The following is a 19,132-nucleotide window of genomic DNA, read 5'->3' as shown; positions in this document are numbered from 1 at the left end:
TTTGGGTTTTTTGTCTTGATTGAAGAAAAAATTCAAAAATCTCTAATTTCGAACTTTGTATGAATGTTTTTTTATTTTTATGTCTATTGGTTTTTAATAAGAACTTTTTGGGAACGAGGGTAAAATTTAGTAAAAATATGTTTCAAAAATGTTCTTTTTTGACTCAAGTCTTCGCTCGTATAAAGCCGTAGGTAAACTTTTTTTTTTATTACCAGAATTCCAAAAGTTCCACTCGAAGTTCTAATCTGTCTGAAGTTTAGAAGTTTCGTATATCGGATATTTTTGGAATCTTTTTGGAACGAATTTTTTTTAGACGGTTGTGTATACATCTGTTCTCAAGTATGGTTGAATTAAAAGGGTACATGGAAAAAATTTAATTATACTATCAACGATACTAAATTTTGAATTTCAACCATTTGAAATGGTAGGAAAATTTTTCAGTGGTAAAATAATTAGTTTTACCATTGAGAATGATAACAGTAACAATTGATGGTGGGGACGATTACTATCGGATGCTAATTGTAACTATTAAAGAATATAATTGGGACAATCGAAGATGGTAACTGTTACCATTCAAAGTTGGAAAAATTCTGAAACAAAAAATAGGATAAATTTATATAAATTTAAATCCTTTATTTATATCCATATTTTAGCCATGTCCATTTTGTCCTTTAAATAATTAAAATAAGTAACAATACAATCGTTTAAGTCCGAATATAATAAAACTTTCCAAATATTGGAGCTGTTATTGATAACTTTAAATGATTGGGTATGATCATCAAAATAGCAATCATCCAAGTATTAAGTGAAGTTCATCACATCCACAGTTAAACAAAGAGAAAATTACATGTAGACAAGCTTCAGACTCTAACGCCGATATTTAAATTCTTTATTAGTTTAGATAGTAATTATTATTCGGGCTGATGGTAACTATTGCCATCAGGTTATTAAGAATTACGATGTTGATAACAGTTATAATTAGTTAAGATAATAAAAGTTGTGATTTCTGATTATCATCAATAATTGTAGATTTTCCCATATAGTTGTTAGATACTTCAATTCAGATTGTTTATCTAATAATTTCAATGATATTTACTACTATCGAATTCAGTTTTAAAATTTTACTATAACTAAATAATAACTTTTACTATAAAATTATCTCCGTGCAGACTTTAAGGTTATGTCGAGGTTGTGCAGACGCAACAGTCAACCACGGGTGGGGTTGAAACAATACCGGTAACTTATGGCCTCAAATAATTTCTACATGCACAGAACTACTTGTATCCGTAATTGTCCCTGTGATTCCTTTATTTAGACCTAAAGAAATTGCAAGAATATATTCTAAAAAATAAATATAGCAGACGAGTGAAGAAAATTAAAATAAAAGTTTACGAATAAATAATTGAGTACAAAAAGTAAAGTCGGCATAACTTTTAATTATTTAAGGAACTTATTAAGCAACAAATCAGTCAAATTATAGCTCATTAACTATTTTAGTTTAGATAATAAAAGTTATGATTTCTGATTATCATCAATAATTATATATTTTACCATATAGTTGGTAGATACTACAACTCAGATTGTTTATCTAATAATTTAAATGACATTCACTACTATCGAATTCGGTTTTAAAATTTTACTATAGAATATAACTTTTACTATAAAATTCTCTCCGTGAACTTTTGAACCAATGAATTTTTGAAACCTACTCGACATAATATATTACAGCTAAATATCATAAAAATTTTATGATAACGCCTTATATATCTAGATTTCTATAGGAATATATCAAATACATCTAATAATTATTGACACTAATTATGAAATCTTTATTAAAGCCATAAAATAATTTGTCCGATTAGTAATTTGCTATCTATATCTTAAGGTTGCATGGGTCGGTAGCATACAAGTAATCAAAATCACTCCAATTTAAGTCATAATTCACAATATACGTGTTGGTTACTCTTGTACTGCTAGAAATTACATACTAATATTATGACTTTAACCTGTTCCAAGAATTAAATGTTTTCCATTCTTTAATCTTAACCACTCGTATTTCACACCATATCTAATAAGCAATTTTTTTATTCATTCTTTATAATTTATATAATTTCATTTCATTAACTTTTTTTTTCTCGCTGCCTTTTTATTTGTAGTCTTTATCATTTATTTCTGGTAATAGAGTTTTGATTGTAATTCAAGATCCTTATTAACACAATATGTGTTTATATTCAAACATTTCTTGGAAATAATCAAAAGTTATTTATTTTTGTATTTTTTTATACACTTTAGTTGAATTCATTTAAAGTTTCGTAGTCATAACATCAATTATTCTTATTTACAATTTTTTTTTTTTTTGTGTGACGTCAAAAAATCATTATCAATTTTTGGTTTTAATTATAATTATAATTTGTATCATGTGTTTTTGAATTCAAAAATACTTTTTTTTTATTTATATGCAATTTATACTTAATATGAAAATTGAATAAAAATTTTCAAAATTCAAATTTAAATTGAATTCGAAATTCAAATTTTGTTTTAATTCATTAGAATTTGAATATTAAACTGAAAATTTTTGAGAATAAGAATTCAAAATTTTTTGCGATGATTTTCTAGTATCAATGAAATTTAAAAAAATTTTAAATTTTCTTAGTGAAAAATTCAAAAATAATTTTCTTTTAATTTTTCAAGACTAACAATTTTTTATTTTACGTATCAATAAATTTTGAGCTGAAATTTGAAAATAAAATTTAAAAACAAAAGGAATTTTTGTAATTTTCAAAAATTAGAATTTAGAATTTTACATAAAATTTTGCGTTTTTTCAAGGAATCAAAAAATTTTTATTGTAGATCTCAATATAAAGAAAAAATTAAAATTCCGAATCATTCAAAATTTTTATTTTTTTTCTAAATTTTTTCAAAAATATTTAAAGTCAATATTTGACTAAAAAAAAAACATCACAAAACAATTCTTAAGAATATTAGTCATGTTTCTCTGCTCAAAATTTTTTTAAAATTTCCATATTCTCAAAATCAGTGATCACAAAATTTTTGAAATTTCAAAAAAATTCGAAATTAATAACTCGCTATTTTTGCTGCTGAGTTAAATCGAATTTCTCAGAACCGCGTACCCAAAAAAAGAACAAAAAGTATAAGGATCTAAAAAAACATGGAAACTTTTAAGAATTTCCAATTGAATTCTATAATAAAATGCACACTCATTCATATATATATATATATATATTCTGTAACTTCTCAAAAGTTTTATTTCTCAAGTGTCCAAGTGCCCGATTTATCTAAATCGCTGATTCCAAGTACCGTTTATATATTAGCACACTAAAAAGGGATCCATATATTTACCCATACACTAAAAAATCCCCACACATACTCCCAACACATACATATATATTTTTATAAAACATATATTTAAAGCATCAAATTTAAATAATCTCAGGCACTCTAGAAACCAGACCTTGATCAGTTTTTCATAAGAATTAAATACTTTACCATCCATACATTCAACACACGATCCAAAGAATAAAATAAAAATATAAAAAAATATAAATTTTAAAGATGTGGATGAGTGGCAACATTACATTCAAGTGTTTGACGAATTAAATCTGCGCCATCGTAATTCTCTTAAAGCAAAGTTACTTTAGCTTTTATATTATTATTTTTTGTTTCCCACTTACTCTCTATTGCTGGCATTGGCATCAGCGTTCAGAAATGTCGAGTGCTTTTATACACAAACTGAACCATTCTCTTATAAACCGATCCCACATTATTCATATTTTTAACAAAATGACATGTGTATTTTTTCTACATTTCAAGCCGATTAATTATCGCGTAATAAATGTTAATTTCACATAAAAAAATGTCTACGGGATTTTACTGAAAGAACGTGAGTAAAAACTATCAAATTTATACTGTAAAGCTAAAACGCTATTGATGAAACTATATATATTTTATTATGTGCGTATGCGACAACAATATATGCTGCATTACTTAATTTGACTATTTCCGTGTGAAAAAACATATATGTGAATGTGAAAATTATATGTCATATATATTGACATATATGCTGTAATATTTATATTGATATATGTATGAAATATACACAATGTTACATATGTCTACGTATCGAACATCGTGATCTATATCTGAAACATACAAATCATATATGATTCGTATATGAATCATATATGTAGCATATATCAAATATATATGTAGCATAGATCAATCATATGTGTAGAATATATAAATCATTTGAAGCATATATGATCCGTATATGAACCATGTATGGAAAGTATATGAAACATGTGTGATTCATATGTATAGCACATTTGAACCATATGTGGCATATATGATCCGCATATGAGTTATGTATGAAAAATATATGATCTATATAGGCAGCATATATATGGAAAATGTATCATATGTGTAACATATATTATTTGTATATGGATCATATGTAGCATATATGATCCGTATGTGAATATATGATTCATATGTGTAGCATATATATAACATATGATCCGTACATGAATCATACGTAGCATATATGATCCGTATATGAATCATGTATGGAAAATATGTTTCATATATGATCTATATATGTGGCATATATATCGATCATAGATGATTCATATGTGTATCACATATGAACCATATGTGGCATATATGATCTGTATATGAGTTATGTATGAAAAATCTATGATCCATATATGCAGCAAATATATGAAAAATGTATCATATGTGTAACATATATGAATCATATGTAGCATATGTATCATGTATGGAAAATATGTTTCATATATGATCCATATATGTAGCATGTATAGAAAATGTATGATTCATATGTGTAGCATACATAATATAACATATATGATCCGTATATGAATCATATGTAGCATACATGATCCATATATGAACGTATAGAAAATATATGATCCACATATGGAATATGGATGGTTTACATATGGAACATATATGGATCATACATTTCATATACTTAATATATGATGTATTTATAAAGCACATATGAAGCTTATACAAAGCATATACAATTCACATATGAAACATATACGGCCAATTTTTATGTGTCCCATATATGGGCATATATGATTCATTTTTCTTGGGGGTGGGGAATCGAATTGTGTAGTTCTCCGAATAAAAATATGATCAATGAATCATAAGTCGTTATTCATGAATTTAACAGATTCTTAATATAAATTTATATCCTATCAAGATATAAAACGAACAAAATAATGATAAAAGCAGTAATATAACAATTTTTCAAATAAATGTAGCGTACACTTATTAGAATTTTGTGATTTTTACTGTAAATTTGAGAATAAAAAATGAAAGTGAGGCATTTATTGATTCGCATTATATTTTTTTTACTAAATTCGGTTGATATTAATAAATTTTTGAGACTCGTTTCCTTCGTGTACGTATAAAACTTTTGTTGAGAGTAAGAATTAAATAGTTTGATCAAAAAAGAAATGAAAGTAAGTTAAAAGTACGCAACTTTAGAATAGACAGCTGAAAATATCTGAGCAGAATGCAAAAGAAAAATTTTGAGCTCAAGTATTTAGGTCACGAATTTAGGAAAATTCTGTTCGTTTTTTTAAACTTTAGTCTATCGACGGAAATGGAATTGCTCGAATTTGTAGACGCGAGTTAGTTAAATTCGAGCTAAAGGTGGAAGAGGTTTCGCGGTGGGTTGATGTAGGTCTTAGTATATATTTATATATTTTTTCAATTGTGTTTTATATTTAAAAGATGTACGTACAGGAGCATGTATGTGGACTACATTAGGACGTTAATATATTCAAGGTCCGCCCCTGTAACGTGGGTAATACTGGTGGGGTAAAAATGGATCAGCCCACAAAACGTGAGCTGGTATTGTAACAGATGTTAATTATCCGTTGTGAGTGTATGTAAACGTGTTTGTGTGGATTTTCTCGAATCACCGAGTTTGTATTTAGTTTTTTTTTTTTCTGTTGCAACTTGTATATTGAATTCTGCTGAGAGACCTCCCTTTTATTGATTCTTTTGCAGCCAGTAGATTTGAATATAATGGCTAGTTTTTATTTTTTTCAAAGTACAAGTTTGAATTTTAATTTAACTCAGGAAATTCGGCTTTGAGGATTTAAATTCTTGTATTATTGAGTTTTTATTGTTAAACATTATTGAGACAGCATTACTACATAGTTTCTTTATATATTTTGCATGAACATCTAAAGTGAAAGGTTAAAGTCATTTACAAATTTGCTTGAGCATCAAAAATGTTGGAAATTATGCGGAGCAAAATTTCGTTATTGTCGCTTTTAAACTGAAATAATTTTTTTTTTTGGTAACATATGATGGAGACGTCATTAGTAAACATACATATGTGCAGAAAGTCGAAAATAAATTTCTAAACTCGGAATTTGTATGTTTACTTTAACATCAAAATTATGCAGATCAAAATTTCGATATTTTAAGTTATAAACTTTGATATAAATTTTTTTTTGATAAAATATCATTGAGGCATCATTAGAAGAACATACTCTTTTCATACATATGTGCAAAAAGTCGGAAATCAATTCCTGAGTTCCGAATTTCAAAGTGTAGATTAGCACCAAAAATGCTAAAAATGATGCAGATCAAAATTTCGATATTTTTAGTTTTAAACGTTGAAATAAATTTTTTTCTTGTGAAATATGATTGAGGCATCATTAGTAGACCATACTCTTTTCATACATATGTGCAAAAAGTCGAAAATAAATTTTTGAGTTCAGAATTTCTTAGTCTAGTTTAGCAACAAAAATGTTAAAAATGATGCAGATCAAAATTTCGATATTTTTAGCTTTAAACTTTAATATAAATTTTTTTTGATAAAATATGATCAAGGCATCATTAGTAGAACATATTCCCTTCATACATATGTGCAAAAAGTCTAAAATAAATTCTTGAACTCGGAATTTGTAAGTTTAGTTTTAGCACCAAAAATGATGCAGATTAAAATTTCGTTATTTTTGGTTTTAATCTTTGAAAAAAATTTTTTTCTCGTGAAATATGATCAAGGCATCATAAGTAGAACATATTCTTTTCATACATATGTGCAAAAAGTCTAAAATAAATTCCTGAGTTCAGAATTTCCAAGTCTAGTTTAGCACCAAAAATGTTAAAAATGATTCACGTCAAAATTTCGTTATTTTTAAATCTAAATTTTAAAATAATAAAATTTCTTGTACACGTCTTGAAAAAAAAACACTCTACTGCGATATTTACATAAAAAATCTCTTACAAGATTAAAAAATACCAATAAAGAACCAAAAATGCAACATCTTAAAAACTGATTCTGCGATAAAAATCTTGTAATCTCTTAATTTCCTATCCACTAATAAAATAAAAAACATGAAACTCCATCGTATAACATCTAAAAAAAAAGTATCTAAAATCTCATGTGGCAAATTTACCGTGAATATAAAAATCAAAGTTAAAAAATAAAAAAATAATCAACAAACTATCTCCGCCCCATAATCCTTTTCACAGCAGCACATAAACTCTGTTGGGTGCAGAGTTCTCTCAGTTATCGTGTACATATATATATTTATATGTATCAGGGCGTCGCCTGTGGCCGTAGGTGCCGTAACAGATGTTAATTATCCCTTTGGTGTGTATAAGTCCGCACAACACTGAGTTGAAAGCTAAACGTTTGCACATTTAGACTAGTCTTACCAGCATCAGATGAACTGAGAAACAGACCAATACTATTACGTGTTTCCTATATATCATACAACACATGCACACACGTGCACACATATCATACCGTAGACCAATACATTAAAAGAATTACAACGTGAGAGTAATTTAAGCCAAGTCGTTAATACAAAACTAAAGGTGGGGAAAAGCATTTCAATAACTTTGAAATTGTCAAGCTTGTTATCGCCATTTCACGAATAAAATCCTTTGTTATATTTTTATTTCATTTAAAATCTCGTCAATTTGCAGTTAATTTAACGATAACACCTCAACTATTCATTACTTTTTTTTTTTTTTAATTATACATATAAACTAATCTATAAAACAATAAGTTATTTTAAATAAACCAACGGTATTAAATGACATTCCGCAATTACTGACACACCTGTGTGCGATTTTATATATTCTGCTATCTCTTATTTCATTGTCTCGAGTGTTAATACTGACAAATCATCCACAATCCACTATTTGATGATTTCACTCATACGGAATTGTCTTTAAATATTTATATATATATATGCACGTACAATTATTTTTATTCATTCAAACGTTATTCTGTTTCAGGACACCGTGAAAGCCGCGATGTCAGCAGTAACGAGTCCTTATGGCCCCAGTAAGTAATAAAAAAATCAAAATTTTTTTTGGTAACATTCCGTTTAAAAATAAAAATTTGTTCCAAAAATTTTTGCAATAGTGAGCTTGTAAATTTGCGACAATTTTGAACTATGAGTTGATCATTTTTTGAATTTCAAAAATTAGACTAAAAAAAATTTCAATTTTTCCTCGTTTTTGAAAAATTTTGATAAACGTCAAAAAATTTTTCAAAAAATCTTTTCTTTATCTTTCGAAACCAACAAAATTTTTAAATCGAATTTTTTTCCCTCAAAAAATTCCATCAAAACGTCACTAGAAAGTTAAAAAATTTTTTTTCCAAAAATATTCAATTAAAGTTCAAAATTTTCCCGAATTCAAAATTTCACTGCTAAAATTTTTAGTACGATTTTTTTTTACCCGAAAAATTGTCAAATTTCATTCAAGAAAAAAAAACGTAACCTTTTCGTAACAGACCCCCCCGCGTTGCGGTCACCTGCGCAGTATTAATGCGCGCGTGAAACGAGAGCAAGGGGGAGGGGAACTTGAATGATATTTGACAGTAATTACAGATTCGAAGTGAAATTAATAAAAATAATTGTTTTATTAGCGGAGATGCTCTCCGACTCGGTATACAATTACGCGACGTCCCGTCGGGGCACTTCGAGCGCAGACCAAGACAGCGGAGACTCGCAGTATGATGGGCCACCAAGTGTGCGTAATCAGCTGAGTGCCCAGAAACCGCGTAATAAAAGAAAAAATTTTAAGCCAATAAGTAGTCGAATGGCCGAAGTGTCCGACGATGAGTCCGAGCAAGAAGTCGAAGACGACGGCGAGGTTATGGAGGAAACAAATAGTTGTAACGATATTGTTGAGTACGAAAGGAAAACATTGCGTTCATTGAGCAGCGATGAGCAATTACAGATGCAATTACAACAGAGGCCCGCTAAGCGGCTCAATAATAATGAAACTAGTCCAATGGATTTGTCTGTTGCCACGAGACCGCCATCTTCTGATGAAGACGACGAAAGCACTGATTCTATAAGACATAAGTGTATTTTAGAACACCTCAGATCACAGAAACTCTATTCACCTTCGGGGGAGGTAAGTTCTGCGTATGAAAACAACATATTTGGTTAAAATATATCATAAATATCAGAAAATATATATGGCCAATTTAACTATATTTTCTGATATATTTTTTTTTATATTAAAAATCCCGTAAGAAAATAACATATATGATCAAAATTTATGTAAAAATATATGATAAATATCAGAAAATATATATGGCCAATTTAACTATATTTTCTGATATATTTTTTTTTATATTAAAAATCCCGTTTGAAAATAACACATATGGTCAAAATATATGTAAAAATATATGATAAATATCAGAAAATATATGTGGCGAATTTAACTATATTTTCTGATATATTTTTTTTTATATTAAAAAATATAATATTCATCATATACGATTCCGTACATGTTTAACATATATAAAATATATATGTCAATCATATACAAAAAATATATTTTTATCCTATATGAAAATATATATTCTTGTCATATACGAAAACCATATTTTTATTATGCATAAAAATATATATTTCTATCATATACGAAAAATATATTCTGATCATATATAAAAACATATATTTATATTGTGTATGGAAAAAAAAAGTTTCTTATTCGTATGACCAACTCCAATTAAATTAGATCTAAATTTTAATATACTCTTTAAATTGCAGTTAAAATTTTCAAAATTAGTTAATTTGATGCGAATATATATACCCATATACATATACATACACCGAATAAAATATATGCTTAAATATAACAAAGAAAATATATGGTGCCATATATAATATAAATTATATGCTACCATATATTTCATTTCATGTAAAAATTTTATATTTTTTGTATATAAAAGGAAATATATCAATACAATATATTATAAGGTAAATGTAAATGTATATATAGCTTAATATAAAAAACATATAAGTTACATATATGGAATACATATATTTACTACTGTATATAATTTTATATTAAATCGGCCAAAATCTCTATGTGATTTTTTATAATAGACAATATAATATATCATATATTTTTTTGTTGCAAACATATATAATTTTATATATTTTAACCATATATTGTTTTTTCATACGGGTCGTAACTGGGAAATTTTTAGGGCAGAAAACTTAAGCTTTGGTTGTTTTTTGGTTCGTTTTATAGGCACGCAGTCCCATGTCCGAGTCGGACAAGAGCGATGCCGTTGAATCGAGCCGGCTTGACGACCAGGACACGCCGTTCGATGATGATCCAGCTGATGCTCTTGAGTCTGAGGTAGAACGCAAACCGATTGAAGGGATCCCAGAGTATGCTGAGTCAATGATGCAAGAACTGCTGGCGAGTTATGGTCTAGCAGGTGGTGAACTTGTTAAAAATGTCAGCAGACAATTGCCGCCTACGTTTCTTAATCCACATACTGGTCAGCAGTTGCAGTTACGTACTATTAGCCAAAGTTTGTCTGAAAGGTCGAGTCCTATACAAAATTCTGCCCAAGGTAAGATTTTAATTTTTATTTTCTTGTACTTTTGATTAATCAAAATTAATGTTCAATGGAAAATATTATTGGGGTGGTTATTAAAATTTGGAGTTTTATAGCGAGCGAAATGATTGATATATTTTTGAAATACTAATAATCTAAATAAAAATGCAAAAACAATGATAATTAGAGCGCGATATTGAGGAAGACGAAAATCAAAAATATTTTTCAGGTTAAATTTTTTTTAATCCGAACCTGTGTTATTTAGAAAAATACAAAAAATAATTACAAATAATTGTTTGTTTAAAGATTTATGTTATATAATTAAATATGAAACATTATTCCAATGGAATCTTAGTGTTGATCTTTCCTTTGACGCAATAATGTCTCTGACTCTAAAGTCCAGGCAAGTGACAAAAAGACACTTAACTTTAAATAACTATCGCATTTAATTAAATATTATTTTTTTATTTAAATATATTTAGTCATCAAGTCATTGAGCTTTTTAATATCAACAGCAAATGAAAAATTTATAAAAAATAACGAATTTATAGCTTGCAGGCAAATTACGACAATTACAGACCCGCAGTGATCTTGACATCCACTAGGTGACAAATTGTTGATAAATAAAAAATAAAGTGACGGAATATTTACGCTGTCATTAACTTTAATATTTAATATTTAACGTCGATCACAGCGACACTCTTTTCCGTTTAATAATTACGAAAATATTATAATTTTAAAATGCCGAGTGCCAAAAGTTTAAAACTCGCGACGAAAGTTTAAACATAAATTATTTTTTTATCGGTTAATTTATTTCATTCATAACTTTTTTTTTATAAAAGTGTCGCACTTTAGCTTTAATAATATCCAGTGGAAAAAAAGTAAATACTGAAAAAATAAATAAAATGTTCAGTGAGCGATCCTGAAAATCTGTCGAATTACATCTCAGGCCTCTAATAATTTTTTCCGAAAAATTATCAAAATTAATGGATTCAAAACTTGCGATCCCATAGAAAATATCAGTTGCCAGACATTTTTTCTACCAGCACAGCTTTTAGTTCGACCCTTACCCAACTAATGAACCAAATCTTTAAAAACATCTCATAAACAATTTGTGCAACCGATTCAAAAATCAAATGACCTCTTTCTCAACAAACTCTCAACCGCACCAATAATTCAAATAATTAACTCCAGTAATAAAATAATCATCCATACATTCACACTTTCTCTATACAAACATCCATTACTTGATTCATTTTCTCCAAAATCAAAATGGCGATCCCTCATCTCAGTAATACCCCAAATCTGAAAACGATCAAAAAATTAATTAGCAATTCCGCGATCGGTCGCGGATCCCGCAGTAAATTTCCAGGCAAACCAGCTCTCGAATGATATCGACGCCCACAAAAATTCCAAAACACTGAAATGAATATTTAAAATAAAAATATAAAAAATAATAACATCTAACATATTCCATATTATTATTAACATAAAATGACGTAATTCACTTCCATACGGTTCTAATCCATAATCGGATTTCACTTACGGTTCTCTCGTTCACGGACTTCCTTTACATCTGGCCACAAAGCCGTAGGAATTAGCTCAAACCAAATAAAATAAAAATTGAAATAAGTATTCATATACATATATATGTATATAAATGTGGACGTTAGATGGATGTGTGATATGTAGACATACCAAAGACTTGGAAATACTAATAAGACCAAAGTATAAGAGCAAGAACGAGAATAATAAAAATAAGAATAAGGATAAGGTAAAAGAAGAGTGAAGAGAATGACTGAGAAAATTGTCGAGAACGTCGTAGCTTTCGGTGGACCCATTAATCATTTACATTCGGGATAAAGGCTAATGTAAGAGAGCTAACTGATGGCAAGAACATCAAGAAAAAAGAGATTTTTAAAGACGGCCTTAGGTTCAGAGTCAGTTCCTCGATCATATTCAAACTTTTTAACATTTTTTATTTTACTTTTTTCTTTTCCGACCTTTTTTTCGTAGGTTACGTAGTTTTTTTTTTTTTTTTTTTCAAAGACTTACACTATTGTGTGGAGATTAATTAATTGATAGGGATTTTGGATACTTCGAGATGGAGATATCGAGAGTGCAGCCACCTGTGGTTTTAAAATGGTTTTATATGCAGGGAGTGGTTGCCCAGACTTCTTTGTTGATGGTGTCTTTGATGTTGGTTTGTTGTCATTGTTATTTTGTGACGCGAAACTGGAGATGGGTTTTGCGTTTTTTTTATTCGATGAGAAACAAAACAAGAAAATTATTTTTTTTTTGTTTTATTTATTCTTCGGAGGAGGAATTATCGTTAATTTGAGCCACCTGTTGATGCTGGAAAAGCTGAGATGAGTGCTACCTGTTGATCGCCCTCATCCTCTGGTTAAAACCGTCCGTTGTTTTTTTTCTGCTTAATAATGAGGGATTTGTTTTTTTGTTTCTATAAAAATTATGGAGAAACAATAGCTCTTTTATATGCATTTTAGATCTTTGGAAACTTTATAGATTTTTTTCACAAACTCAGAATTTTGGTCATTCAAAAATTTTAGTTTTTGATTCTTGACCTCTAACGATCCAAAAAACCCCAGACAATTTGAAACTCAAAATAACTCAATAAGTATTCAGTTTTTGGAAAAATTATAAGATACCTTTTTTGTAGAAAATTTAAAGTTCTACAACAAAGGATTCTTGCAATTTTTCGTAGAACTCGATATTTCGAAAGATATTTACAAAAAACCAATTGAACTTTTTTTGATCTTTTGAATTTCTCAAAAAAACAGTTTAATTGGTTTTTTGTAAATATCTTTTGAAATATTGAGTTATACAAAAAATAGCAGGTATTCTTATTTGTAGAGAATTTAAAGTTCTACAAAAAAGGTCTCCTGCAATTTTTCGAATAACTCAATATTTCGAAAGATATTTACAAAAAACCAACCACACTTTTTTTTGGATCTTTTAAATTTCTCAAAAAAAAGTTTAATTGGCTTTTTGTAAATATCTTTTGAAATATTGAGTTTTATCAAAGATTGCAGATTACCTTTTTTGTAGAAAATTTGAAGCTCTATAAAAAAGGATTCTTGCAATTTTTCGTATAACTCAATATTTTGAAAGATATTTACAAAAAACCAATTGGACTGTTTTTGACCTTTTAAATTTCTCTCTCAAAAAATTTTAGGTCTCAGGAGATCTAATCAGATATCGTTAGATCTAAATAATTTTTTCTCACGGACCCGCATACAATTCCCACAAAAAATTAAAAAAATTTCTGACAATTCAGAAAAATATTGAAAAAATTACAGTACACAGAAAAATTCTCAAATTAAAAAAAAAAATTTACTTACTGCGCATTTTTCAAAATCACAAAAATATTCTTTTGACCATCCATTTTTATTCCATTTAATCTCACCTTAATTTCAAATCTTTCCCGCGCAATTAAAAAAATTTGAATTTGCTTTGAAAATTTTATTAAAAACCCCCTTTTTTTTTTCAAATCACAACCACTTGCCTTAAAAATAAAAGCAAATCCACACCTCAGTCTTGCAGAGAGCCAAAAATTTGCAGACCAAATCTCACCCCATTTTCAACTGAAAAAATTTTGCAGCAGCAAAACTTGATAAATTTAAATAGAGCAGCCTTTGCAAAACCAGTCGAGTCTCTTTACTTACCCGAATATCCACAATAGAAAACCACAAGTTAATTTTTTTTTCAAGTAATTCTTCATTTTCCGTGTCAATTAACCACTTAATTTTTTTCCCTATTTCTTGTCCATCATCTAGAAATTACAGTAGTTCTGCAATTGCTATTAATAAAATTTTATATACTCTACTTTTTATTAACTCTGCTCGTGATCTCTTTAGCAGCAAATTTTAATTTAAAAAAAAAAATCAGGTCTTATTTTAAATTCACTTTATTTTTAATTCTTACCCAGAGCGACTACTTCAGGGCATCTTGTTTATTTAGCCCGTCAGCCCGCTGACACTCGGACATTCGTTTAAATTTAGAATTCAATGGGATCCTTTTAAACCGGATAGAGGACGTGGGTAATGTCTCTCACTCAGTCTATTGATTATTTTATTTTATAAGAAACTGTTTACTTTATTCGTTATATTTTTCCAAAAATCTGCTTGTTCATTTATCATTCAAATATAAATAATAATAACAATAACCGATAATTATAATAATTATCGTCATTAGTCCCAAGTTCGATGAACTATAATGATATTTTTCGAGATTGATTAATTTTAAAAAGTTAACCTTGAGAATTATTTTGTTTTGTTATTAAGGTATTATATGTAAGGATACGAAAATTTTGTTTCGGACGTGAGAAAGACGTATAAGAGGGAACCATTAGGCCCACACGAGGCCTCAGGGGCGCCTTCGGGGCCTTGTCAGTCTTTTCTATATATATAAGTTTTATATTTTTATACGTATATACATATATATATATGTACTTCTCATCTCCGAAAACCAGAAAGTCAGCTTGTCAAATTAATCACGGATGACCAATCCATCAGCAGGAATTCCTAGCTTCAGCTTTAAAGATTGCTTCCCATTGATTTCTCTTTATCCTTTTCAATAGTTACTTGTTTATTTTTTTTTTACATCATTTTTTTGGAACCAGTGGATATTAACATGTGCTTCATTATTTCATTATTATTATTTTTTGAGTACCTAGAGGTATATAGGCGCAATTTTTCAAAATTACTACACTATTTTTGGGTATTCAAATTTTTTTGGACACGAAAAAATTTGAAAATTTAAATGATCGGGTGGATTATTTTTGGAGTACCTAGAGGTAAATAGGCTCAATTTTTCGAAATTACTAGACTATTTTTGGATACTTAAAATTTTTGGACCCGAAGAAATTTGGAAATTTCGTTGATCGGGTTGATTATTTTAGTATTATTATTTTTGAGTATCTAGAGGTAAACAGGCTCAATTTTTCAAAATTACTACACTATTTTTAGGTATTCAAAATTTTTGGACACGAATAAATTTGAAAATTTAGTTGATCGGGTTCACTATTTCATTATTATTATTTTTTGAATACCTAAAGGTGGATAGGCTCAAATTTTCAAAGTTACTACACTACTTTTGGGTATTCAATTTTTTGGACATGAAAAAATTTGGAAATTGATTGGATCGAAGATTTTATTGTGTGACAGGGTATCAATTATTGACACTTTATATTAGGATTAGGATGTTCGGTTTTGAAATTTATTAAGGATAAAATTTTTGAAGATAACTTTTTTTGTTTCTTATTTTGATAAAAATTTTGAATGAAAACTTTCTGTGGATTTTGAAATTGGGCAGTTTAATTTTTTGTAACTATTTTTGAAAGATATAAATATTTGAATGTAAGGTAAAAGACCTAGTACCCGATCAGGGAACTAGTACTCGACCACTCCATGAATTTGTAAATCTATATTTAGTAAAATTTCTGGTACTGGGTCTCTTACTTTAGGGAAAATAATAAAATTTTGGAAATCGTTATTTGGAATAGAATCTTATTTTTTTACGGGAAACCAAATGAACCCATGACACAAAAATGTCAGTAGTGTGGATTATTTTTTTCTCGTTCTGATTTTTTTTCCGAATATATTTGATGTCAATGTCATTGAGTCGTAAATCAAAATTCAAAATTTTTGGCAAATTGGCGCTAATTCAAAATTGGCGCTAAAAAAAAGTTTTTTAAATTCAATTTTTTGTACTTTATTTTGCTTATAACGCAAATATTTTATACGACAGCTGTACAACAAAAATTTAATGTGGGGTAAAATGAACCTCCCTATAAAAATTGAGTTCAATTTTTTTTTTTACCTAATTTCGATTTTTTTTTAGTAGTCGAACAAGTAATCGATATTAATAGTGACAGCTACTGAAAAAATTTTATATGGGGCAAAATGGACCCCTGGGATAAAAATTTCAATAGTGTGTTATTTTTTTCTAGTTCTAATTTTTTTCCCGAATATATTCAAAGTCATAAATAAAAATTGAAAATTCGGGGCAAAATTGGCCACACAAAAAATTAAATTTTTTTATATCACTTTCATATCCTAGTAAATATTTTACACTGATACGGCAGCTGTAAAAAAATTTTAATTTGGAGTAAAATAAAAAATAATAAAAATAAAAACTTTGATACTTGAATTTAAAAATTTTTTTTCCAAAAAATAAATAAACAAAAAAAAAGACTTTATTTATAACATTAAGTGTTGATGGAAGTGTTTAGAATTAACTGAATAATTTTTTCATGTTGAAAATTTATTTAAAAAATTAATATGGATAAGATGGTGAACGTTCCCAGGGGCTGTAGTGATGCTCGTTAGACGTCAAATACCGGGGGGTCTATTTGAATATCGCATAATGTCGAATTAATGCCGGAAATTCGACTCGGTTTCGGCAGCGTCGGGTAATGGGCCAGAAATTTCATTGGCGAATCAACAGACGAGGCCCCATAAAATTTACCTAACTTTATTTTTCTGACTTTTTTACCCGGTTGCCATCACATACGCAAATGATGCCCCCTCGCCCATTTCACCGCCACTAGACTATAATAATAATATTTTAAAGTGAATAAAATAAATAAAATAATTTATTCCCAAGACCCTTTTTATAATTTTTTTTAACCAGTAATACGATTCGTTTGTAATTCTCAGGACATATTTTCAACCCTTTTTCACAGGACATTTTTAATCCGCTACAAAAAATATAAAAAAAAAAACTAGTAATGAAAAATTCTAAAATTTTCTACCACTAACAAAATTTAAATTCAAACGTCTCTCCCGCCTAAACTATCAACTTTAAAAAAAAAAACATCTCAGTAAAAATCTTAGGAAATTTAATCCTCTACAAAAAATGTCTCATTAAAAATTACTGTAGATCAATTATTTGAAAAGTTACAGGCTCCCAAAGCTCAGAGTACTCTCACAAAATATTTAATTACCCATCAAACTTGAAACAGCTGTAGCTCAAAATTCATTCATCCCACGACAATTTCACATAAGACCTTTTTTGTAGAGTAAAAAATTTCCTAAAAAAAACTTGAGAGATGTTTGGTCGCTAAACTCAACGGCTTAGCCACTAAAGCAATTTAAATCTCTTTGACACTTTTTCACAAACGGCTTAAAAAATATATACGAAATAAACGATTATTTTCGAATCCTAAATTATACACTCATATTTTCGGATTACCTTTTACCATAATTCAACCCATTTCGCCCAAAACATATACATATATATCCATATATATATATTACTAATTTTATCCGTCGTATAAATAAATTTAGCAAATTCATTTTTTTCTTGCCATAATTTAAAATTTATGAGTTCGTGAATCGGTTATGCTGTTCCCTTTTCAGATGAGAATTCCCAGCATCTCCTCCCCCTACTCCCCCTCATTCTCTCGATCTTCGTCTTCACCTCTACTCAGTTCTTTTCCCCATCCTCGGAACTGCCTTACAAACCCACACCATACATTAAAGAGAGTAAACTTATACCAAAGAGTGACTACTTCTCTCCTCTCTTCTTCTTCCCTCTCTTTTACCCTCTTTTACTCTCTTATTCACAATTCAGTCTCTTAAGCCTCATGGAATTTGAATATTAAAATTAGCCTCGTCTTTAATACTTATACTGTATATATATATATATATATATATATATATATATATATATATATATAAATATAAATATATATAGATATATATAAAAGCCACAACCTCAAACTAAACTCTTTTATACTTTTTTACTCTTCTTTCTCTTATTTTACATATATATGTATACATATATATAAATATATAAAGGGATCTCCTTTAATACCTTTCGCATATCCTGTCCATATGATCATAAGTACTGATAGAACAACAAGACGAAGTGAACTCGTCACGCCCGTGTCTTGTCTGTCGAAAAAACTAAATTTCATATTTTTATTTTTTTTATTTTTCAATTTTATGAATTATTTAAATTTAAATATAAAAGTTGTGGGTGGTTTGATTTTTTTTTAAATTACATATTTTATATATGACAATTAATGGAAAAAAAAAATTGTGGTATTGGATATAGAGGACATTAAATGCTGGGTACGTAGTAGGTGTGTAGGTAATGTGTGGACGTAATCAATTAATCTGAGCTCCGTGGAAAATTAAAGGGAGAAACTAGTCCAGGTTCATTAAGTGGAGTTTTTTTTTTTTTTTTTTTTTTTAGGGAGAGAGGAAAGAT

General features: G+C 28.3%; 1 protein-coding gene across 3 annotated transcripts in view; it reads left to right on the top strand.

Annotated features, from left to right (window-relative positions):
- Window positions 1-19,132, top strand: part of LOC130664708 (uncharacterized) — a 94,744-nt gene that overhangs the window by 29,521 nt on the left and 46,091 nt on the right. For all 3 annotated transcript variants that reach the window (XM_057464770.1, XM_057464767.1, XM_057464768.1), the window contains exons 2-4: window positions 8,317-8,365; window positions 8,954-9,447; window positions 10,579-10,909. In XM_057464770.1, coding sequence (XP_057320753.1) covers window positions 8,335-8,365; window positions 8,954-9,447; window positions 10,579-10,909 — 856 coding nt within the window. In that variant the 5' untranslated portion in view covers window positions 8,317-8,334. The remainder of the gene's footprint in view (window positions 1-8,316; window positions 8,366-8,953; window positions 9,448-10,578; window positions 10,910-19,132) is intronic.

The sequence above is a fragment of the Microplitis mediator genome, chromosome 3, assembly GCF_029852145.1.
Source record: "Microplitis mediator isolate UGA2020A chromosome 3, iyMicMedi2.1, whole genome shotgun sequence".
NCBI classification, from domain to species: domain Eukaryota; kingdom Metazoa; phylum Arthropoda; class Insecta; order Hymenoptera; family Braconidae; genus Microplitis; species Microplitis mediator.
The sequence above is the reverse complement of the archived record's forward strand: the minus strand, read 5'-3'. Positions and strand labels throughout refer to the sequence as shown.